The sequence below is a fragment of the Abramis brama genome, assembly GCF_963993115.1.
Source record: "Abramis brama genome assembly, chromosome: 14".
Taxonomy (NCBI): domain Eukaryota; kingdom Metazoa; phylum Chordata; class Actinopteri; order Cypriniformes; family Leuciscidae; genus Abramis; species Abramis brama.
In genome coordinates, this window is record NC_139976.1 from 23,441,807 (window position 1) to 23,467,978 (window position 26,172).

General features: G+C 40.5%; 1 protein-coding gene across 1 annotated transcript in view; it reads left to right on the forward strand.

Annotated features, from left to right (window-relative positions):
* Positions 1-25,625, forward strand: part of adprh (ADP-ribosylarginine hydrolase) — a 571,371-nt gene extending 545,746 nt beyond the window's left edge. Inside the window, exons 7-8 of the mRNA XM_084134396.1 lie at positions 14,845-15,059; positions 25,267-25,625. Coding sequence (XP_083990522.1) covers positions 14,845-15,059; positions 25,267-25,415 — 364 coding nt within the window. The 3' untranslated portion in view covers positions 25,416-25,625. The remainder of the gene's footprint in view (positions 1-14,844; positions 15,060-25,266) is intronic.
* Positions 25,626-26,172: the final 547 nt, after the last annotated feature.

The window sequence follows — 26,172 nt, forward strand, 5'->3', positions numbered from 1 at the left end:
ATGTCAGACTCTGAGTTTTTAGTTACTCCTCCTAAGTGGTTTATTTTATTCACACCAAACTTTTTGAACATGATAAAAATACATTAAAGATATATATATATATATATATATATATATATATATATATATATACATATATACATATATATATATATATATATATATATATATATATATATATATATATATATATATATACAGTGCAATGCATAAGTGAATACACCCATGCTAAAGTTGACTAAAAAGAGGAATAAAAAATCATATTTTCGAAATTGAACTTAATGCCTTAATTTAAAAAATTAGGAAAAATCCAACCTTTAAGGACACCAATTTTCTTTGTGAATGAATAATGTATCGTAAATAAATAAATGTTCTTCCTTAAAATACATGGTGCATAAGTGAGTACACCCCTATGTTAAATTCCCATAGAGGCAGGCAGATTTTTATGGAGATTTTACCCCTGGAATGGGGTCCGAAATCTTGGTCCATATATCAAACACGCTTGAATGTAATAATATGAAACTCAGTACACATATAGATCTCATCGGACCGAACAACTTTCATGCTCTAAGTTTTACACCAGCCCAACAGGAAGTCGTTTATTATAAGTTGTTTGGAAAACGCATACAATGGAATGTGAAATACTCCTCCTAGGGAATTCATCCGATCACCACCAAACTCGGAGTGAATGAAGTCAAGACATTGAGGATGAATTCTTGCGAACAGATTTTTGATATCTCGAACGGTTATATCGTCAAGCGCCACCAACTGGCAGCAGGAAGCTTGTCACTTTCAAAATGATTTGAAATCACTTCTTTATTTTTACCCGATTTGCTTCAAACTTTATGTGTATAATGTAGACACATGGTAGATGTAGACCTGTGAAAGGATTATTGATATCTTAGATACTGTTGTCGTGGCAACGCATCAAACTTTAATATTCTTTTCGGATGCTTTTGAGACTCTTCACATGCTTGAAAATGCATGAAACTCGACAGACACATCACATTTATTATCCAGTAGACATGTGCAAAGTTTCAGAAATGGGCGTGGTGAGGGGCTCAGTAGCGCCACCTTTAGTCAAAAATGGGGGCTTAGTTTTTCCTAGAATCACAAAAATCGGTACATATATTCTTCTCATCGAGCCGGACAACTTTCTAATTTACAGTCATTAGCTCCGACCAACAGGAAGTCAGATATTTTGGTTTGAATGTGATTTTTTTGGAGAAAAAAAATCTCTCTCTCTCTCTCTCTGTATCTGTGTCTGTGTGGAGTGTGGGGGATTTGTCTGTTAGGAGAGATTTGCTTTTATAATTGTTTTTCAAGGTTTCAGGGGCTTTTGGGGCCCTTAACGTGCTCAAAAACTCTTGAAACTTTGCACACAGGTCAGAACCTGCGGCCATCAGGGCCGGGCTGATGCTGGTACCCGGGCGTGGCAGGGGGGCTCAACAGCGCCCCTTTGAATGGGGTCCGAAAACTTGGTCCATAAATCAAACTAGCTTGCATGTAATAATATGAAACTCGGTACACATATAGATCTCATCGGGCCGAACAACTTTCGTACTCTTACTTTTTACGCCAGCTCAACAGGAAGTCGGCTATTATTGGTTGTTTGAAAAACGCATGCTGTGGAATTTAATGTACTCCTCCTACAGAATTCATCTGATCCCTACCAAACTCGGTCAGCGTGAAGTCAAGATATTGAGGATGCTAAATTGCGGACGGATTTTTGATATCTCGAACGGTTTGGCCGTGGCGAGGAAACGAATTTATGGCGATAAAAAAGAAACAGGAAGTGTGTTATAACTTCTGCATACATTAACTGATCTTGATGAAACTTCAGCAGTGTGTTCGTTGTCAGAGGCCGATCACATTGATGTGACTATTGTGAGTCAAAGTAATAGTGCCACCAACTGGCAGCAGGAAGTGCAGATTACGCAGTAAGAAAGTTATTTTGTGTCACTTTCAAAATGCTTTGAAATCATGCTCTTATTTTTAACCGATTTGCTTCAAACTTTATGTGTATAATGTAGACACATGGCAGATGTAGACCTATGAAAGGATTATTGATATCTTAGATACTGTTGCCGTGGCAACGCATCAAACTTTAATATTCTTTTCGGATGCTTTTGAGACTGTTCACATGCTTGAAAATGCATGAAACTCGACAGACACATCACATTTATTAGCCAGTAGACATGTGCAAAGTTTCAGAAATAGGCGTGGTGAGGGGCTCAGTAGCGCCACCTTTAGTCAAAAATGGGGGCTTAGTTTTTCCTACAATCACAAAAATCGGTATGTATATTGTTCTCATCAAGCCCGACAACTTTCTAATTTACAGTCATTAGCTCAGACCAACAGGAAGTCAGATATTTTGGTTTGAATGTGATTTTTTGGAGAATTCTCTCTCTCTGGGGGGCTCCTGGGGGATTTGTCTGTTAGGAGAGATTTGCTTTTATAATTGTTTTTCAAGGTTTCATTGGCTTTTGGGGCCCTTAACGTGCTCGAAAACTCTTGAAACTTTGCACACAGGTCAGGGCCGGGCTGAAGCTGGTACCCGGGCGTGGCAGGGGGGCTCAACAGCGCCCCCTTGAATGGGGTCCGAAAACTTGGTCCATAGATCAAACTAGCTTGCATGAATTAATATGAAACTCGGTACACATATAGATCTCATCAGGCCGAACAACTTTCGCACTCTTAAGTTATACACCAGCCCAACAGGAAGTCAGCTATTATGGGTTGTTTGGAGAACGCATGCTGTGGATTTTTATGTACTCCTCCTAGGAAATTCATCCAATCGCCTCCAAACTCGGTCAGCATGAAGTCAAGACATTGAGGATGCTAAATTGTGGACGGATTTTTGATATCTCAAACGGTTTGGCCGTGGCGAGGAAACGAATGTATGGCGAATAATGGAAACAGGAAGTGTGTTATAACTTCTGCATACATTAACTGATTTTGATGAAACTTCAGCAGTGTGTTTATTGTAAGAGGCCGATCACATGAACATGACTATTGTGAGTCAAAGTTATAGCGTGGGCGGGGTCGTGGGCGGGACATTGGGTGTTTGAAGGGTTAACTTTATGAAAGACAAAAAAAACAAAAAAAAAATTTTTTACAAGTCGCATATCTATGGAAAGCTGAGATTCTTGTGATTCTAACGATATAAGCCATTTTAGGATACAATAAACACAGCGGGTACAATCTGTGTCTTTGTCAGACCACCAACAGCCAAATAAACAAACAGGAAGTGGAAGACACTTGCCTAAAAAGCCTTCTGTTCGTCCACTGATCCATTACATTGCAACAACAATGGTTTAGTTACACTGTAAAGGCTCCATACAATCAATTCAGCGAAGTATTTAGTCCATAACACATTTATATATCAATAAACATCCACTTACTGTGAATAGTAGCATTCCAAGTTAGCCGACAGAGCTCTCACAACTATCGAACATACTATGGTAAATCTTCAAATGACATGTAAACAATACAGCTATTTTGACTTCAAAATGGCCGCTGACCCCTGAACTTTTGAGTGACAGCGGATTTCAGCGAATCACGGAGTTTTAGGGGGGGTTTTCCTCCAGCTTGAGCCATTCACCGCGCATTAGGGACACGGTCCATCCTTCGCTTTGACGGACATTTGGCTACTCCAATTGGAGCAATGTTAGCAAATGACTGACGTCTCTGATAGCCAATGATCTCCTGAAGACATTGATATGCAGTTTTAGTGGGAGGAATACAAATACGGTCAGCAATGACGATGCGCAAATGTTTGTTTTGGATCAGTGCGCCCGTGCGCAAAACTGCTGTAGCAAATGACATATGACTTTGGAGAAAGGCTTTTTTGATGGGAAATCGTCTCTTTCGACAAGTAAGTGTTTTATTATACTATATAACATATTTGACGTGTTTTTCTGAGTATCTTGTGTTTGTGTTTCACTGTTTTGAGATGCCCAATGCTAACTGCTGATGGCTAAAGTTCGTCCTCAAGCGTATGTGTGCATTGAGCGCTCATGTTACTGTTGTGTTGTAGATTTATCAGTTTGTTTATGTCCCTGTGTGTCTTTATCCACGGGTTTGTGTTTGTCCGTGTTTGTTTGTGTGTGTTTGGTGCTTTTAGCGCTCTTGTTATTGTTATGAGGTGTGCGTGTATCGTTGTTTATGTCCATGTGTGTCTTTATCCACGGGTTTGTTTGTGTGTGTGTTTGTGTGTGTGTATAAAATAGTACACAATACATAAAAGATGTAAATTATATCTGTTTTTTTGCTTTTTTATAACACAGAAAATCATCTGACATTGAACTGGATGAAGACTGCGAGTCAGCAGAAAGCCATATGATGGACATCAAGAGAGGAACCCTATCCTTCACCTTCCTAGAGAGGTTCAATAACCAAAGAAAAACCTAATCATAAATTTGTAAATAGTTTGATATATATGTAGTGTATAAAATACCTAATATTAAACAATATTTTAATACCATAACACTTGTTTTGTATTGTTATTTGCACAAATTTCAGTTTCAAGAATTGCAAAAAAACAATATAATGTGTTTATGCTTCAGTTACTATGTGTCAACAATTATTTTCAGTGAATCTGAATAAGGAATAGAATAGCTCTAAGTGTAACCTTTCATTTGAGCCCAAAATTATGCCTGTACATAAAGCATTCAAGAATAGCAGCATGTTATGAGTCTGTGGTTACAAAGTGTCATTTGGAGTCTCCAAGTGGCCTTTTTTTGGGGAGCGCCTAGACATAAACTTAGATAAACCTGTGTAAAACACTCATTAGCTTAGGTATTGTTATCAACATTTAAATTGGGCTTGGTAAGGCTTCATGCTATGATCCCACTGTGTTTTCCAGCTAATACCTCCCAGCTATAGTTATCTGCAGGCATCTTTTTACAAAAAAAAAGTTAGGCGGAATTTTTTCCCCTCTTTTTTAGTGTGTTCAAAGTTCTATTACTCAATAACAGTGAGACTTACAGTGATTCTGACTGTTTGGGAACAAACCTCAAAGTGTCCCCTTTCAAAAGAGACCAATACCATGCATATACTCCAAATGGTTCAAGAACAGCCTGCAATTTAATTTGGGTAGGCCTTTTTTAGGCGTTTTTGGCAGAATTTGCAGGATTGCTAACAGGTTAAATTGCTAATATAAAAGTGAAAGTAAAAAACGGACGTCCGCACGGACATTGATAATGGTGCACGTTGGAAAGAATGATACTTTTAAACATAACACTAAACCGCCATTAGGTGTCGCCAGGCTTAATGAGCGAGTCATTGATTCATTCGTTCAAACGATTCGTTCAAATGACTGAGTCATTCATGATTGAGACAGATGTTTATGGATTGACCATTGAATCTTTGAGTCAACCGATTCGTTTCAAAATGCTGAATCATTCAGTAATGAGAAAACAAGTTGCTGTGAGATGCGCGATGGTTCTGCTGTGATCTTTGTTTAACTATTTTTGCTGCTGAAACAGAACAAAAACAGTCAATATTGCATCTAAAATGTAAGTGACTTAATTGTAACTGTTTATTAACCTGTTGTATGAAATCAATGTCACAGTTTCAATCGTGATTGTATTCAGGAAATAGTAGCGTACTCGTCAAGTGAGGTTGCTTAACTCTATCATATGTTATAAAATATATAAAAACTCCATATTTGTAATTTTTATAGTCAGTATGTTGTTATGTTGCTTAGTTTTTCCTAGAATCACAAAAATCGGTATGTATATTGTTCTCATCGAGCCGGACAACTTTCTAATTTACAGTTATTAGCTACGACCAACAGGAAGTCAGATATTTTGGTTTGAATGTGATTTTTTGGAGAATTCTCTCTCTCTCTCTCTGTATCTGTGTCTCTCTGTGTGTGTGTGGGGGGGGTGTGGGGGATTTGTCTGTTAGGAGAGATTTGCTTTTATAATTGTTTTTCAAGGTTTCAGGGGCTTTTGGGGCCCTTAATGTGCTCGAAAACTCTTGAAACTTTGCACACAGGTCAGAACCTGCGGCCATCAGGGCCGGGCTGAAGCTGGTACCCGGGCGTGGCAGGGGGGCTCAACAGCGCCCCCTTGAATGGGGTCCGAAAACTTTGTCCATAGATCAAACTAGCTTGCATGAATTAATATGAAACTTGGTACACATATAGATCTCATCGAGCCGAACAACTTTCGCACTCTTAAGTTATACGCCAGCCCAACAGGAAGTCGGCTATTATGGGTTGTTTGGAGAACGCTTGCTGTGGAATTTGAAACACTCCTCCTAGAGAATTAATTCAATCCCCATCAAACTCGGTGTGCATGAAGTCAAGATATTGAGGATGCTAAATTGCGAACAGATTTTTGATATCTCGCACGGTTTGGCCGTGGCGAGGAAACGAATTTATGGCGAGAAAAGAGAAACACAAAGTGGTATAACTTCTGCATACATTAACTGATCTTGATAAAACTTCAGCAGTGTGTTCGTGGTAAGAGGCAGATCAAATGGATGCAACTATTGTGAGTCAAAGTTATAGCGCCACCAACTGGCAGCAGAAAGTGTGTCACTTTCAAAATGCTTTTGACAAAAGTGGGGGGGGTTAATTTTACCTACAGTTAAAAAAATCAGTACGTATATTGGTCTCATCGAGCCGGACAACTTTCTAATTTACAATCATTAGCTCCGACCAACAGGAAGTCAGATATTTTGGTTTGAATGTGGATTTATTTGCAAAATCAGCCTCTGAATTTTTACCCACTCCTCTTAAGTGGTTTATTTTATTCCCACCAAACTTTTTCAACATGATGAAAATACATTAAAGATGCTTAATTGTGAACTGATAATAAATATCTCAAACGGTTTTGGGGGATTAAAGTAATGTCAAAAAAGGAAAAACTAAAAGCCCGTCATCGCTGCTCGCAGCTATATTTACATTTTCATTGGTTTTTATATTGAAAGCAATACTATTTAGTTAGTCTGTTATTTTTTGTAGAAGTAAACAAAATCAGTATTTTTTCCTGATTTGTTCAATGTATGGATCTGTTTTGAAAATGTTCTTTCGTTGCTATGGTCGGGTATCACTGTCAGTCATCTCAATTTCGGGAATGATTCACAAAACAATAATTTAGCAGCTTAAAGACGAGTTTCGTCATATTCATTTTCTGGTGCGATCGGCTGATAATCGATAATCTGCCTTCAACAGCACCTTCGGGTTTTGTCATCTGTTCAGCGCAACTGAGGCTCTACTGGAATGTAGCAAATTTATGTTGTAATGTGCCATTATTAATTAAACAAAATGCTTGACTTTAATAATCTGTTACCTAGCATCAAGAACGTTAAAACATAAACGCTGTCGGCCAACATCGGTTAACAGCATGTATAGGCTTCAATGTTATCGTCTAAACGCCTATAAATAAAAATAACAGACAATGAATAACAAAGCTCCGAAAAGTGTTTCGAATCAATAAATGAACATTTCAGAAGTTTTTGTTTTTGACAAATAGCCTATTAAACTACAAACAAAATTATGAGGATAGTAGAGCTAAGTTCTTTCTGCACAAACTTTCAAAAACGCGAACCCGTGAGAACGCTGATGGCGTGCACATGTGTATTACGAGTTCAGTCTATAGGTATGCATGTTTGAATATATGTGCGCAGGAGTGTAGTCCTTCCCTACAAACCAACCCTCAACAAACTAATTGTCTGTCCTTAAAATTTATAATACAGAACTTTTATTGCTTCCGCGAAGCCACGCGAACCGGAATTATCCCAACAACGCTTTATCTGTAGAGAGGTAAAGGGAGGGGAGGGAGTCCTTCACAGGAGAGAGACTAGTTGACACAGGACTGTGCTGTCATCGCGTCCAGGCGCAGGTCCTTCATCAGATCTGGATGCGCCCTGGATACGCCCATATAAACAGAGAGACTAATATTAGCGTAGATGCCATTCTTCTTATGATGTAACGAGTACATCAGGATTTATGGGAAGTGTTCCCGGTTCCGGCTGACCTAATCTATGCAGCCTAACACTGAATTATAGAAGTCTATAATGTATTATGTGAATGCTAGGTCAAAGAGGTGTGTCTTTAATCTGGCTTTGAACTGACAGAGTGTGTCTGCTTCCCGGACAATGTTAGGAAGACTGTTCCAAAGTTTTGGTGCTAAATAGGATAAGGATCTACCGCCTGCAGTCGATTTTGATATTCTAGGTATTATCAACTGGCCGGAATTTTGAGATCGCAGATTTGAGATTTTTTGTCCAATAATTAGAATCTCTGTTTTTCCAGAATTTAGAAGTAGGAAATTACTAGTCATCCAATTTTTTATATCAGCTATGCATTCTGTTAATTTTGTGAATTGGTAAGTTTCGTTAGGTTTTGAAGAAATATAGAGCTGAGTATCGTCGGTATAACAGTGAAAGCTAATTCCATACTTCCTAATGATATCTCCTAATGGTAGCATGTACAGAGTGAACAGCAACGGTCCTAGTACTGAGCCTTGTGGTACGCCATACTGAACTTGTGATCGATAAGACATCTCTTCATTTACTGCTACAAACTGATAACGGTCAGATAAGTATGATTTAAACCATGCTAGTGCAATTCCACTAATGCCAACATAGTTTTCTAGTCTATTTAAAAGAATGTTGTGGTCAATAGTGTCAAATGCAGCACTAAGATCGAGTAACACTAATAGCGGGATAGAACCACGAGCAAAGAGCAAATCATTTGTGACTCTAACGAGAGCAGTCTTGGTACTATGGTACGATCTAAATCCGGACTGGAAATCCTCACAGATGTCATTTCTTTCAAGAAAGGAACACAGCTGTGAAGATACTGCCTTTTCTAGTATCTTTGACAGAAAAGGCAGAATCGAGCTCGGCCTGTAATTGACTAATTCTGTAGGATCAAATTGCGTTTTTTTAACAAGCGGTTTAATCATAGCCAGCTTAAAGTTTTTTGGTACGTATCCTAGAGACAAAGACGAATTAATGATATTAAGAAGAGGATCTGTGACCTCTGGAAGCATCTCTTTCAATAGCTTAGTCGGTATAGGGTCTAACATACATGTTGTAGATTTAGATGATTTAACGAGTTTAGTAAATTCTTCCTCTCCTATAGCAACGAATGAATAAAAATTTTCCTCAGGGAGACTACAATGCACTACCTGATGCGATACTGTAGTAGACGGTTGCATATTTATAATTTTGTCCCTGATATTATCAATCTTATAAGTGAAGAAGTTCATAAAGTCATTACTGCTGTGCTGCTTGGAAACTTCGGTGTTTGAAGCTTTCTTTTTCGTTAGTTTAGCCACCGTTTCAAATAAATACCTAGGATTATGTTTATTTTCTTCTAATAGGGTTGAAAAATAAGCAGATCTAGCAGCTTTTAAAGCCTCTCTGTATGCAATCAAGCTCTCTTTCCATGAAATGCGAAATACCTCTAGTTTTGTTTTCTTCCAGTTGCGCTCCATTTTTCTGGCTGCTCTCTTTAGGGCCCGAGTGTGCTCGTTGTACCACGGCGTTGGACTATTTTCTTCTTTAAGCGCAACGGAGCAACTGTGTCTAAAGTGCTGGAAAAGAGAGAGTTAAAGGTTTCTGTTGCAATATCGAGTTCTTCTAAGCTATCTGGGATGCTGAGATGATGAAACTGATCAGGAAGATTATTGATAAAGCAATCTTTAGTGGCAGAAGTGATAGGTCTAACTTATTTGTAACACGGAGTCGACTTTGCAGCCTTGGCTAAATGTAATTTACACGAGACTAGATAATGATCTGAGATGTCATCGCTCTGATGCAGAATTTCAATGGCATCAACATCTATTCCGTGTGATAATATTAGATCTAGAGTATGATTACGACAATGAGTAGGTCCTGACACTTGTAATTGAGTTTACAATGTCTTTAAATGCCAAACCCAATGCATCTTTTTCATTATCGATGTGTATATTAAAATCACCAACAATTAGTACTTTATCTGCAGTCAATATTAATTCTGATAGAAAGTCCGCAAATTCTTTGATAAAGTCTGTATGGTGCCCTGGTGGCCTGTATACAGTAGCCAGCACAAATCTCAAATGTGAATACTATATATTTTTACATTAAGCACTAACACTTCAAAAGAATTATATTTAAAACTTGATTTCTTAGTGGTTTTGAAAATATTACTATAAATTACAGCAACACCTCCCCCTTTGCGTTTCAGACGAGGCTCATGTTTATAACAGTAATCTTGCGGGGTGGACTAATTTAAAGTAATGTAATCGTTTGGTTTTAGCCAGGTTTCTGTCAAACACAGCACATCTAGGTTATTATCTGAAATCATATCATTAACAATGAGTGCTTTTGAAGTAAGCGATCGAATATTCAGCAACCCAAGCTTTAGCATTTGCTCATCTGTATTATAGCTGTTTTTTATTTGTTGAACATCAATTAAATTTTTAACCTTAGATGGGTTTAAACGTTTTTTGGATTTCCAAATTCGGGGAACAGACACAGTCTCTATATGATGATAGCTAGGTGAAAGAGGCTCTATGTGATGGGATTTATCTGACCTTGGTGACGCGAGGCCGCTAGCAGACGGTCGGTTTAGCCAGTCTGTCTGCTTCCTGACCTGAGCCCCAGATCAGACTACTCTCAATACATTCACAGATATTGCTGTGAGCATGTAAGACATGCTGCTGCCCATGTAACATGATACATGATTTAACCCCATAGCAGATCTATACAGGTGGAGCTGGGGAAGGTGGAGGGTTTTTGAAAGCGCGCTGCATACTGCTACCAGCAACACCCCGGTATTTGTTTGAATGTTGAGCCGCAGCTCATTGGACACTGATGCGACAGCAACCAATCAGCTGTGCCATGTAGATAATAATGTGATCGCTACCAAATGAATCGACTTATCAGCCTGTGCCATCTAGTGCCCTATTTTAACGATCTCAGTACATGGTCTAAAGCACATGGTGCAAGTGTTCTTAGGGCATGTTCGAATCCACTTTTGCTAGTTTAACGACGGGAAAAATGGTCGGCGCATGGTCTAAAAGGGTTGTCCCTAATCTCTTAATGAGTAATGGGTGTTTTTTGGGCATAAAATGCAATAAACCATTCAGAGTGTCATCTCCCATTCCCTTTAAAAGCCAGTTGCACTTGCGCCATGGCGGATTCGCTATTTACATGGCGGAATTTGCAAGTGGAAAGACTGAATGCTTCTCCAGAGAGGAGACAGCCCTATCACCTTCAAGTATTAGAAAACGAGCCAATGGTATGAAAATACCATGGGTCTACGGAATTTGCAACGCGAACTCCGCCCCACCGAGTAGGTATAAAAGGAGCCGGTTTCAGCGGTACATCGGCAGTGGCATGCGGACGTAACGTCTCCGTTCCCTCCTTCAGGGAACGAGAGTTACATACGTAACCGAGACATTCCCTTTCAGTCTGACACTACGAGTTATGTCAGTGACTGACGAAATGGGGGTCCCAATCTAATCTCGCCAATGCGGCTGTCTTACCCCAGAAACCTCTGTAGGGCCTTACGGGAATCTGGACTTGGCCAATCTACCACAGCCTTAACCTTCTCAGGATCCATACGTACTCCCTCAGACGAAATGATGTAACCTAAGAAAGGAACAGACTGTGCATGAAAAGCGCATTTCTCCGCCTTGACAAAAAGCCCATTCTCTAGCAATCTTTGAAGCACTCGCCGGACGTGCTGCACATGTTCCTGGAGAGAAGAAGAAAAAATCAATATGTCGTCCAGGTAGACATATATGAACTGATCTACCATATCTTGCAGCACGTCATTGACGAGAGCCTGGAAGACCGCTGGGGAGTTGGATAGCCCGAAAGGCATGACCAAATATTCAAAGTGCCCCCTGGGGGTGTTAAAAGAAGTCTTCCATTCATCCCCCTTCCTTATGCGAACCAAATGATAGGCATTATGTAAATCCAATTTTGTGAAGACCTAAGATTGCTCATTGCAACCTCTCGAAAGCTGAAGACATCAACGGCAACGGATAATTATTCTTTACCGTGATGTTGTTCAACCCCTGGTAATCAATACAAGGTCGCAGAGAACCATCCTTCTTCCCCACAAAAAAAGAACCCCGCCCCCGCTGGAGAAGAGGAAGGACGGATGAACCCCATTGCTAGAGAATCAGAAATATATTTCTCCATGTCCTCTCTCTCTGGAGCAGAAAGTGAATATAAATTGCCTTTAGGCGGAGACTTACCTGGCAGTAAATTTATGGCACAGTCGTAGGGACAATGCGGAGGGAGAGAAGCAGCACGGGACTTACTGAACACTTCCTTCAGGTCGAGGTACTCAGCGGGCACGTTAAATAAATTCACTGCCTCCTCCTGAAAACAGAACCAGACACAAACGAACAAGCAGACACTAGACAGGACTCATGACATTGATTGCTCCATGCAGAAATGGAATTCTGATGCTAGTCCACTCTGGGGTTGTGTTGGGTTAACCAGGGGTGACCAAGAACAACAGGTGCAAGTGGAGAATCCATGAGAAGAAATTACAATGTTTCGGAATGGTTGCCTGATGTGGTGAGGGTATAATGGGTCCGGTGGTGAGTGAAATGTTAGGGAGTTCTTGACCATTGAGGGCGTTGACTGATATCTTGTGGGTGAGTGACGTGATCGGGATCTGAAGTCTGTGAGCAAGTTTTAAGTCCATGAAATTACCTTCTGCTCCGGAATCCAGCAGGGCTTGACTGTCGTGCGTGTAGGTTGCCCATCTTAGTCTTACCAGGAGGAGCGTGGCCGATGATGTGGTCTTCTCAGCGGAGATCCCACCCGATAGTAGCCTCACTGTTACTATTGGGCTTGCCCTTTTACTGGGCAGGTGTGTAGAAAATGGCCCGCCCCTCCACAGTAGAGGCAGAGCCCCTGGGACCTCCGCCTCTCCTTCTCCTCCCGGGAAAGCCGAGCTCTCCCCACCTGCATGGGGACGGGGCTGACCGTGTCCCCGGTGGTCTGTTAGGAATTACACGACATTCCATCCTGGTTAGTCAGGCGTCCACTTTCAGTGCCAGCTCGATAAGGCCGTTGATACTCGTCGGGAGGTCCAGGACGTAGATCTCCTTTTGGACACGGTCAGCCAGCCCACACAGGAACACGTCCCACTGTGCCTCCTCGTTCCAGTGGCGCTCTGCCGCCAAGGTCCGGAACTCGATGGAATAGTCCGACACAGAGCGTAGTTGACGAAGGTCGGCGAGTATCCTGGCCGCCTCTCTCCCCGCCACCGCTCGATCAAATATTCACCTCATCTCATCGGAGAGTGCCTGGAACGAGGTACAGCATGGATCCTGGTTCTCCCACATCGGCGTTCCCCATAACGCCACTCTTCCAGTCAGCAGCATCAGAAAAAACGCCACTTTCGACCGTTCGTTGTTGAAGGTCCTCGGTTGCAACGAGAAATGCATGGAACATCGGGTTAAGAAGGCTCTGCAGTAGCTAGGCTCTCCTGAATAGGATTCAGGAACAGGTAGGCGAGGTTCTGACTGAAAGAGGGGTTCAGGTGGTGTGGGTGGAACTGGCGGTGTGGGTGGCGCAGTGGGAGCTCTCAGATGTTGTAGTTGCTGGGTGAGCTCGGACACCTGCGCCACTAGAGCCTGCACCGCCCGACCCGTGTTTGTGAGACTCTCTTCCTGAGCATCCATTCTTGTAATGCTGCTGGCGATGAATTCATCCAGAGTGACCGTTGATCCACTCGCTGCATCCATCTTTGGTCATCTAGGTCACATGTGTCAATTACAAGGCCTGCGGGCCTTGACAACAAATTCTGGTAATCAATTTAACGTGGCCCATGTGCTGTTTAAATATATGTGTATCAGAGAATAAGTATGGAATAATTGACAACAGACCGTTGAATTATTAGCAGATTAATGCAGTTATTAATGCAGCGAGAAAGATTAAGCATGTGTGAATTAAGTTAACGTTACCTCAGTCTTTTTGCAACATAAGTAGTAGACAGAGTAGAGAGAACACTGACCCGAAAGCCTTGAGAAAGTCTAAAAATTAAATAATCAATGAAAGATGGATCAGGGTAAGAGGAAAGGTTGCTAGAAAGTGTTGCCAGATTAATAGGGGTGGAAGGGTGGCCACACAGAATTTTCTTTGATGATGCGCTTTACCTCGTGTTGCCGGTCTGAAGTGCATTGGGCAGACGAATTTCAGGTGCAAATCCCTGCAAAAACTGCAAACCTGAAAATCTACAGTTAGAAAAAGTACACACAGATTCATTGAAATTATTACATAAAGGAATGATCAATAGATGCACTTGGAGGTTCAGCACCATGGACAGCAGAATGTCCTCTGCTAGCATGTATTTTGGGGCAGAAAGAATCCACCATCATTCGCTGGTGATGGAAGCAGCAAAGCGGCTAAATTAATGTCCTTACCTTGGATGATATCGGATCTGGGGATACAGTGACAGCAGCAGGAGGAATGAATTGCCTATCAAAAACTTGAAGTGAAGTGTGAGCTAGGTGAGAGTAGCGAGCGGAACCTCGGCTGTGTCACCTATGAGCTGCGAATGAGACAGTTATATCAGTCTTATATATTTGGTGTTTGATCGTAATTGGCTGAATGTATGATTGAAATGAATTACGTGGCATTATGTCTTCCTGGCAGAACCTGCGCTGAAGCTTTCACTTCCCTAGGACGAAATCAAGTAATTTTTTTTTTCTCATTCCAGAAGCTTTCACTCGGATATACGTCACAGAAGAGAAAAAATATTATTGCAACTTCTGTTTCAAGCCAACTTTAAACTGGTCAACATTATGAAAGACTTACTCTAAAATTACACTTATTTGACTCAAACCTTTCATTCTCTTTTCATCCTCCAAGGTATTTGGATCTCAGAGCGTTGTCTTTGGGGACTGGCCCAGTTACCTGGCCTAACCAGTATGGGCCAGCAGAACGAGATGAGGCCTACAAGAGCTTCAGCCTGTCAGGTTGGGCTGGTCGGAGTGGTCATGATGCTCCAATGATCGCTCTGGATGCCCTGTTAGGAGCAGGCTCAGACTGGGAGGAACTCATGAGTCGTGCAGGATTTCATGGAGGTCAGAATAAGAATGAAGCAAGGTTTTTTTTTTTTTTTTTTATTAAGACATGTAGGTGTAAGTGCAGTACTGACGTTGTATCAAGAGGATTGATCATCACATTAAAAATATCTCTTTAACTACTATATAATATAATTTAAATGTACTTTAAATTGTACTTATATTAAAAAGAAAAAAAAAATACCTGCATGTAATTACATCTATAATTTCACTGTTGACCCTACCCCTTAACACACACTTAATCCTCATCAAACCACAAAACCTGTCCCTAACTTACATACAACATAAACACAAAATGTACATTGGACCAAACAAACAATATATATTTTTGACATGAGTCAAGTAAAGTGGTACCAAAATATTAAATTGAAAAAGAAAAATCCATTTAATGGAGCCATCAGTTTCGGTCTTGGTATCAGTGATACTGATCTTCATTCATTTTACTTCCATTTTTCCTCTGTACAGATGAGGAAGTTGTCAAAATGGTTCCTGTTCGCACGGTTCCACGGAAACGACTGGGAGCGTTGTATTGTGCATGCCGGACACATGGTTGGCGGTGTCACTTTGAAAAGAAAGACTACGTACCATGCATTCAAACGCGCATGCCTATAGTATGAACACATGATGTGTGCGTGCCGTTTTTGACGTTTACACGGAGATGATGACGGTATCAGTTTCCAGAGTTTCCGCTAGAAAAAAATGGTGCCGGTCAAAGTGACCGGCAGAGGTTTCGTTTTCCGGACATTTTGATGATATGCCGGTCAAATATTGCCTCTTAATTTGTCAAGTTGAGGAAAACTGGAGGCAGGCTATGTAACTTAAAAAATGACATAATCAGGCCGAATGCAACGTTTATTAGCCTAACTAATAGACGAAAAAAAAACATGAACGTCCGATTGGCGTCAATCAACGCCAATTGTTTTTACTATGTTTTCACATTCATAGTTTAACAAACCAATCCCCCTTCCCCACACAGAATATCTGAAGCCTATTGTTTTTACTCAAGCGAACTTCCCAGTGTCTCTCCACAACTTGCAATGCGCATAAGCCGCGTATTGTTCTTCGCAAGGCGACTTCGCTGCTTCGTCTTGATCCGATTCTGCAGCGAGAACCCCCTCTCTGCAGGAACACTCGAGACCCATTTTCTATATGGTTTTGTACGTTTCTTCATTCGGATCTATTTGCGATCCATTCTATTCTAAACGAAACAACGCAGTTTATATGCTTCGTCCTTGTTTCATTATTCATTAAGATAATAATTAATAAATGCGCGCATAATTATCAGTGAACTTGATAAATGTTGGAGATATGTTTTGCTATGCATGCACAAAATGCCTTTCAACTTATATGTGTGCAAAATTCAGAATAAAATGAATGTGCAGCAATTTGTACAAATAGAGAGTCTAGGTCTACTATAGGTGTTGTAGCCATTAAATAAGCTCAGTTTAATATTTGTTAAAATATTATAATGTTATTTTTTAATTTATGTTGATTATGAAAAGTAAACTGCACGAGTAAGATAGGATGCGCAATATCGAGAGACATGGAGCTGGTCAGACATGATTTTGACCACTTAATTAAGTTTTGTTTTGTAAAAAGACTTTTTTGAATTGAATTTCGTTTTGTATAAATTGTATCTAAATTTTAATAATTTTTTTATCAACCAATAGCCTGGATTTAATAAATAAGAAGCAAATATAGCAGACGATAGGCCTAATCATGCAGGCGCCCGCGCGGTCACTTGCATTGCTCGTGAACGGGAGCGCATCTCATCCTAATTTAACGAAACTCAGCGTATAGGCCTCACAGACATGAAATATATCTTAAGAAAGCTTGAAATGTCTTTTTAACAATTTAAAACGAAAAGAAATAGGCTACTCTCTGATTATGTAATACATGATGTGCATTTCTCTCTATTGGCGCGTTCATATGGAGATGTCGATCGTCAACTTCATCTTTACAGCCGTTGTTGCTGTTAATAAACTAAAAATAATAGGCCTATAATTTTATTAAACAATAAATTAAATGAAATTGTAATTGTATTAAAAAAGCAACAAAAAAAATCTGTTTAGGTTTTTTTTTTTTTTTTTTACCTATGCTAATATACACATTAAATTCAGGTAGGCTACTGAGTCGCTGTCCTCAGTGCCCAGAAAAGCGCTGAAACGGAGATGAAGGGGAACCCATTTTTATTTATTTTTTGGCTTTTGGCAGTTTTCTGGAGGCCCACCTACAATCAAAATCCTGGCGCCGCTAGTGCTTCGCAGCCGTCTGATATCAAGAAATAACAGACCGCATTCCACATTGGAATTCAACCAAGCCATGTAATAATGTTTAATAACTTTCAAACGGTAGAGCCTGTTCCTTTATAACATAGCCAAAGGTCGGTGTATTTTTGCTTTATACATTTTAGGCTTATTCTCAAATTCAGATTGTGTTGGGGGGGGGCGGGATTATTAGGCAATTTTAATCGGACAATTTGACCAGAGAGATTTAATTTTGTCGGACATTTAAATTTTTTTCCGGACAACGGTCCCTGTCAGTTTCAAAACTCGTTTTCAAAAAAACTATTTCAAAGTTTGCGTTCTCAGGCTACGAAAAGAACATTGTTGTGTAAATGAATGGCCAGAACGCATTGAAAGTATTCTGTTTTCTGACATAGAATTACATAGATCTGTGATAAAAAAAAATCGAATTGATCGACAGCCCTAAAATAAAGTAAAATACAACTTCAATACAACAGTACAAAGATACCTCATAGTGAAACTCACATTCAGTCAGCCACTCTCTACGTCACGTTGTGACTGACAAATAGGAATCCAAGGCACATTGGCATGCGATAATTGCATCAGCTGCTCTGCCTCACAGCATGGATATATAATGAGCAGCAGGTGCATCGCATCTTCAGCTTTTCGCTTTGGAGCAGAGCGGTTCGTTTGTTCCTGTCTCGAATCTTTGCCGCAATCTTTTCCCCTGTGTGCTTCAGCACCAAGAGAAGAGCAGTTCCCTAAAAGAGCTTACACGGGTCTGAGTTTGCATCTTTTTAAAGATGACATTCAACATATGTGTTTCTGGATGCGGTTGTTACCTGGCGCCGAGGGATGGTCACGATTGCTGTCTCACATGTTTGGGCATTAGGCACACTGAGATAGCTTTCGTGGATGAGTCATGCACCCACTGCGGGAAGATGTCCATCTCAGAGTTGCGGTCAAGACTCCAAAACCTAAAAATAGGTGGCTTCACATATCCTCCACAGAGGCTTACTTCAGACAGTAGCATGGGTGACTTGAGAGGATCACAGTGAGGGCTTCTCCTTTCGGGAACCAACCCCCTAGGACCCCTCACCCCTCTTGCACTGCACAGCAAGTAGAGCTTCCCGAGGAACATGCTGGACCATCTCAAAGGTGTGTACCAGTCGTATCTTTCTGTGCTCCCCACGACGACTGGATGTCGATCGCTGCATCGGAGGGTGAGCCTGACTTTTCTGGGGTTGACGATTCGGCTGCCTCGCCTCCTTCAGGAACGGTAGCGTTGCCCGCCTCAGACCCGGAGATGATGGCTATGCTTGCCTGGGCTGCCGACAGGGTCGGGCTCGTGTGGAATCAACAGTCGTGCCCCGAGCCCTCGAGGTTGGAGAATTGGTTTCTCGGGGTGGCTTACGCTGGTTTTCAGTGTCCCGCCCCGGTTCCTTTCTTACTGGAGTTGCATAAATAGCTCACTAAGCCCTGGACGGCACCTTTTACAGCCCAAAACAGACCTAGTGGCTCTTCCTCCCTCACCACCCTCGAATGGTGGGGGGGGCTAATGGTTACATGCAGATTTCCACAGTGGAATGGGCCGTTGCTAGGCAAATGTGCCCTATTCCACCTCACAGGGGAATCCGTGTCTCCCCCCCCGAGCCTGTAAGCACTCGTCTGGTCTAACCAGCAAGGCTTACCAGGCTTGTGGATAAGCCGTCTCCACCTTACACGCTATGGTGTTGTTGCAAGTCCATCAAGCTAAAGCACTGAAGGACCTGCACACGGGTGGTCATGATCCAGAATTTCTGCCAGAACTTCGTACCGCAATGGACCTTGCGCTTCATGCGCCGAAGGTTACGGTGGGGTCTCTGGGTCGTGCGATGTCCACGCTTTTGTCCAGGAATCCAGGTGTCTGGCTGACATGAGAGATGCCGACAAGGTCAAGTTTCTAAATTCCCCCAAGCAGCGTCATGGAGCCGGTCGCAGGCAGGACGCCCAAGCCTGGTGGCAAGCGCAAGTCCAAGAGGCCCTGAGATGGGCAACCCGGAGATGGAGGGGACAGCTCTTCGGGAGATGGTGACTGCACCACTCCCTTCCCCGGAGGAGGTCCGGGTGGATAATCTTTTGTTTCATTCTGTTTTTGTTCCGCCGCTGGCCCCAAATAAAAGAGCAGTTTCCTCTATTTTTGGATCTCAAGAGGGCACAGAGAGCAATGGACGGTGCGAAACCGGACCACTCTCATCCTCCTCTTCCATCACCAACGGGCTGCAGCTGGCAGTTTGAGAACGCAACAAAGCCTTCTCATGCACCCTCTGCCCATTCGTGGAACCGGGTAATGGTTACTCCGCACACTCAGACCCCGCTGCGGGCCGCCTTGAAGAAAGAGCCCCCCCCAGCACAGTCCTTGTGTTCCACCTCGCTGCCCTATTGTTACCTTTGGTCCCACTTGCATGGTCTCTGCGAGCCTTGCTAGTGCTCCCCAGTCCGTCTCGTTGGCTCATTCGGACCATCAGGCTCGGCTATGCAATTCAGTTCACCCGGTGTCCTCCCAGGCTCAAGGGTGTCCGGTTCACTTCAGTGAAAGCTGTCAGTGCCCATGTCTTGCCAGCGGATATCGCAGTCCTACTGGTGAAGGACACAATCAAGCCGGTCCCTCCAGCCGATATGAAGACAAGGTTTTACAGCCCTTACTTCATTGTACCCAGGTAAGGCGTTAGGTTACGGACAATCTTGGACCTGCTAGTTTTGTATCGGAGGCTTCACAAGCTACGGTTCAAAATGCTAACACAGAAACGTCCCAGAGATATACCAGCGATAGACCTGAAGCACGTGTTCTTTCATGTCTAGATTCACCCTTGTGTTTAAGGGTCGAGCATATCAGTACTAGGTCCTACCCTTCGGGCTGCCCCTGTCTCCACGTGTCTTCATGAAAATCATGGAGGTGGGACTCCCATGAGAGAACACAGCATTCACATACTCAACTATCTCGATGACTGGCTGATCTGGTATAGTCCCGAGATCAGTTATGTGAACAGTTATGGGACCTGGTGGTCAGTCACCTCAGCCAGATGGGTCTTCGGGTCAACTGGGTAAACTCTTCCCCATGCAGAGGATCTTTTTTCTCGGTATGAAGTTGGATTCGGTCAAACATACAGCAAGCCTCACAGAGGTATGTGCTCAGTTGGTGCTGAACTGTTTGAATACGTACAAAGGTAGGACGGCGGTCCCACTGAAATTGTTTCTGAGGCTCCTGGGGCATATGGCAGCCATAGCCACAGTAACACTGCTTGGTTTGCTTCATATGAGACCGCTTCAGCATTTGGCTTCATGGTCACTTCAGGCCATTCATGTTCTCACCTCAAACAGGTAGAAGCACCCGGCTCAATGTCGGCTTGCTGTGCCCTGCACTGTTGCGCTTATGTTCTCCACAGCAAAAACCTGTCGAGTTCACAGCAGCCAGCAGCCAGACGTGGAGGAGCATCCAGCGCAAGGCCTACGACTGATGTATCCATGAGAACCAGTGCTAAGCTGGGTGCCAGATGTGTGACACAGAGGGGATCCCATATGTCTTTCCCTTGGGGAAGCCCCCTGTAATGAAGCTGGAGCCGCCCCCGACACATTCCATTTGCAGTCAGACCTAAGTTTGCAGTTTGTCCAATATGTACAACTCCACATAAATACTTCGGGGTAGGATGTGGCTCCGCAGCATTCCTTTCCAGTTAAAAGGGCACTCTTTCCCAGTGTTATCCAACAGTCTCACTGAGTGGGTCATGTGGAACAGCAGTGATTGACATTCTCTGTGTGAGTCCTATCCCATCGCATCCCTAATAGGCAGGAGGGATCAGGAAGCTTACACAGGGCACTGCAAGACGGACAGCAGCTGTGGCTCTTTGGTAAGGATTCCTATTCGTCTGTCATGACGTGACATTGAGAGTGACCGACTGAATGGGAACATTTCGGTTACGTATGTAACCCTCATTCCCTGAAAGAGGGAATGGAGAACTGCTGTACCACCCCAGGGTGGCCGGGTCACCGGGTCGACTCCTCAGCGAAAACCTGAAGATGCGATGCACCTTCTGCTCATTATATACCCATGTTGCGAGGCAGAGAAGCTGATGCAATTATCGCAGGCTCATTTAGTTTACACTCAAAGTAGATTGGCCTCTTAAGGCGGACACAACATGACATCTCCATTCCTATGGGATTATTATTGTGCCTTTAAAATTTAAACTTTTCAAGAAATGAATGAAAATATAAACTGAAACTTAATAAAATGTCTTTGAAACCGGAAAAAATAAATCGCAGGCAAATTTTTTACTTTGTTTTTAATACACTGCATGTTTTACTAATTTTTTTCTCTTTTTTCTTTCGCTGATCTGTACTTACAAATGCGCTCCCTGAGTTTTCGTTCGCCATTCAGGCACATAATTATCATGGGGGCGGGGCTAACAGCGATGTGTTTTCATTGGCTACTGAGTTTTTGATTGACAGATTGACCTGGAAGTGAAGAGGTCAGTGTTGTGTTTACATGTGAGCGTCTGTAAGCGGTCTTTCTATTTAATTTTAGTGATATAAAGTTAGGAGTTTTGTTTTTTAATTGTATCTCTATTTATCTTCTACTGCTACTATGTCAGCATAAGCTTTTAGGAGCAGTATTTGTCTGCGCGAGAGAGAATGAATGTCTAGAGGTGTAATTGTAGTAGGCTACATTAAAATACCGTATAATAATGAATGTCCAATTCTTTTGGAGAATATTTGTTTTTTCCTGATAATGTTAAATGTTATTTTTTTATGCTTTGATTAGATTGTGATGTAACAATTTAAAGAGAACACTGTGGGATATTTTTAGCCATCAAGAAAGTCTAACCTTATAATCAAAGTTAGCAACCTTCTGACCAACTGTCATACGCACATGGGCTACAATCTACATGTATATGGATAAACGGAGATGGAATATTTTCTGAAAAATCTTTGTTTGTGTTAATGTGAAGAAAGAAAGTCATATACTACATCTGGGATGGCATGAAGGTGAGTAAAGGATAAAAGAGTAAAGGTAAACTCATCACACTACCCATTGTTAGCACTTACACCATCACAATTAATGATCACTTAATTCTGAAGAATTCAAACAATATGAAAATTGCAACCAGATGGTGTCTTGCTGTCAGATGGTACAGACCTTCAAGGATATTTCATTATATTCTTTATTGTCACTATACATAAGTATGAAAGTGAAAGTCTTGGATGTTGTGACAGTCCGACCTCAGTATTCTCATAAAACACATATAAAACTAAAAATGCACAAGTACATAATATACAAAATTTCTGTAAAATTCATATATATGATCATTTGAACAGTTCTTACAGTAAATGTAACAAAGCAGTGACTGAATACATTATAATGAAATATAATAATAATAATAATAATAATTTATAACAAACTTTAAGTTGGCTTGAGAAAGCCGAACCAGAGAGTTTGAAGAAGTTTAAAGTAGTTTGAAGTTTAAAGTAGTTAAAAGTTTGATTGATAGATTAGTTAGAAAGAAAGAATAGTTGGAAAGAAAGAAAGAAAGAAAGAAAGAAAGAAAGAAAGAAAGAAAGAAAGAAAGATTAGTTAGAAAGATTCGTTAGAAAGAAAGAATAGTTGGAAAGAAAGAAAGAAAGAAAGAAAGAAAGAAAGAAAAAAAAAGAAAGATTAGTAATCATCCATCCTTCGGATGAGACGTAAAACCGAGGTCCTGACTCTCTGTGGTCATTAAAAATCCCATGGCATTTCTCGTAAAGAGTAGGGGTGTAACCCCGGTGTCCTGGCCACATTCCACCCATTGTCCCTTACCAATCATGGCATCCTAATAATCCACTTACATTGAATTGGCTCTATCACTCTCTCTCCTCCCCACCTATAGCTGGTGTGTGGTGAGCGCACTGGCGACGTTGTACTGTGGCTGCCGTCGCATCATCCAAGTGGATGCTGCACACTGGTGGTTGAGGAGAGATCCCCTGATATGATTGTAAAGCGCTTTGGGTGTGTAGTACATATGAAAGCGCTATATAAATGCCTCATTCTATTCTATTCTATTCTAGTAAGAAAGAAAGAAAGAAAGAAGGAAAGAAAGATTAGTTAGAAAGAAAGAAAGAAAGTAAGAAAGAAAGAAAGATTAGTTAGAAAGAAAGAAAGAGAAAGAAAGAAAGAAAGAAAGAAAGATAGAAAGAAAGAAAGATTAGTTAGAAAGAAAGATTAGTTAGAAAGAAAGAAAGAAAGATTAGTTGGAAAGAAAGAAAAAGATTAGTTAGAAAAAAGAAAGATTAGTTAGAAAGAAAGAAAGATTAGTTTGAAAGAAAGAAAGAAAGAAAGAAAGAAAAAAAGAAAGATTAGTTAGAAAGAAAGAGAAAGAAAAAGAAAGATTGGATAGAAAAAATAAAGATTAGTAAGAAAGAAAGACAGATTAGTTTGAAAGAAAGAAAGATTAATTAGAAAGAAAGAAAAAAGAAAGAAAGAAAGAAAGAAAGAAAGAAAGAAAGATTAGTTAGAAAAAAGAAATTAGTAAGAAAAAAGAAAGATTAGTTAGAAAGAAAGAAAAAAGAAAGATTAGTTAGAAAGAAAGATAAAATAAAGAAAGACTAGTTTGAAAGAAAGAAAGATTAGTTAGAAAGAAAGATTCATTAGAAAGAAAGATTAGTTTGAAAGAAAGATTAGTTAGAAAGAAAGAAAGAAAGAAAGAAAGAAAGAAAGATTAGTTAGAAAGAAAAATTAGAAAGAAAGAAAGAAAGAAAGAAATTAGTTAGAAAGAAAGAAAGAAAGAAAGAAAGAAAGATTAGTTAGAAAGAAAGATTAATTAGAAAGAAATATAAGTTAGAAAGAAAGATTAGTTTGAAAGAAAGATTAGTTAGAAAAAGATTAGTTAGAAAGAAAAATTCGAAAGAAAGAAAGAAAGATTAGTTAGAAAGAAAAATTTGTTAGAAAGAAAGAAAAAAGAAAAAAGAAAGAAATATTAGGTAGAAAGAAAGAAAGATTAGTTAAAAAGAAAGATTAGTTAGAAAAAAGAAAGATTAGTTAGAAAGAAAGAAAGATAGAAAGAAAGAAAGAAAAAAGATAGAAAGAATGATTAGTTTAAATTAAACATGCTAGTCTTTTTGTCGTGATGTCGTGAAGCATCGCAGATGCGACGCAGGTTGTCGCCCACTATGACACACTATACGAGATGAAATGATCGAATCTTGCGTCCCGACGCCCGTTGTCGTTTATGAATCCCCACGACACCCTACGTCAAACGGATCGTGCCAAAATCTGGCTAAAATCGTGTAATCTGAACCAGCCATAACAATATCTTTATTAGACCATTTGTCCTTTTACCTCAATACTATAATGTAATTTCATAAATTAAACTTCTATTTCTACACATATAAAAACAACATTTCATTTTCTCCAATTTGACAAAGTACTCCCCCCACTGACCAAATTTCAGAAAACATTACAATGTCACTGACCAATTTATAATATGTATACTCTATCTTGATTCAGTTATCATCCCCTTTAGTACCATTTCAGCATTAATTGGACCTATACCTAACATTTTATTTTTTCTAGTTTTCCATATGGACAACTTAGCTGATCCCAACAAAAAAATTCAGTAAACATTTTTTCCTCCTTTCTTGAAAATTATAAATTGGACCACTTGTAAAATTCTGATAAGAAAAATTCTCCCCAAACTTTATAAAAACTTGTGTTAAAAAATTAAACATTCCCTCCAACCTAAACCAATCAATAAATAAGTGATTAACCGTTTCTTCATTTTATTAAGTTTCAATTTATATTTTCATTCATTTCTTGAAAATTTACGTTCAATTTTAAAGGCACAATAATAATCCCATACATTCCCTCCTTCAGGGGACAGGGGTTACATACGCAACTGAGACTTTTTTTACACTGTTAACGTATGCTGGACTAAAAACTTCTCTCTTTACAGGAGACAGTGACAGCACTGCAGTGATTGCCTGCTGCTGCTGGGGTCTAGTGTATGGAATGGACGGAGTACCCCGGTGTAACTATAGTAACCTGGAGTACAGGGACCGACTGGAGAGAGTGGCACAAAAGCTATACACTCTCTCTCACTGATGAAGAAGCAAAATTGTGAACAGGCAAAATATGAAAATTAATAAATAAATCATACATGAAAAAGATAGCCCATAAAGTAATAATATTAAGAAAAGTATTAGGAGTGTGCACGAATAGACGAATATTCGATCTGTATTAATTTTTCAAAAAATAAAAATACTATTCGAATATTGCTACATGTTGCTTTGCTGGCCGTAATTGCAGTGAATCCATGAAAGTCCTAAGCATGCAAACTAAAACTCACATAACTTAATCTATTGGGTGGTGCTGTGGATAATGTAAACAAGTTGATCGTATTGAGACAGGGGCTGCGTCCGAAACTTTAGGCTGCGTTTTACACTGCAAGTCTTAATGTACATATTTGATCATTTAACCAAATCAGATTTTTTGGCCCGCCTATTTACATTCACTTTAGACATGACTGGTTTCCGATATCTGTGTTTACATTAATTCCCACCCAAAACAATTGTCTGTGATCACTTTACTGTGCACATGGTAGGCCCTCTGGTTTTAAATGGCAGTGCTATTAAAATTATTTACAGTGCAATGCATAAGTTAATACACCCATGCTAAAGTTGACTAAAAAGAGGAATAAAAAATCATATTTTGGAAATTGAACTTAATGCCTTAATTTAAAAAATTAGGAAAAATCCAACCTTTTAGGTTGGTAAAGTTGGTAAAGTTGGTAAAGTTCCCTTGGCCTTTGGAATTAAAATAGCCCCACATCATCACATAGCATTCACCATACCTAGAGATT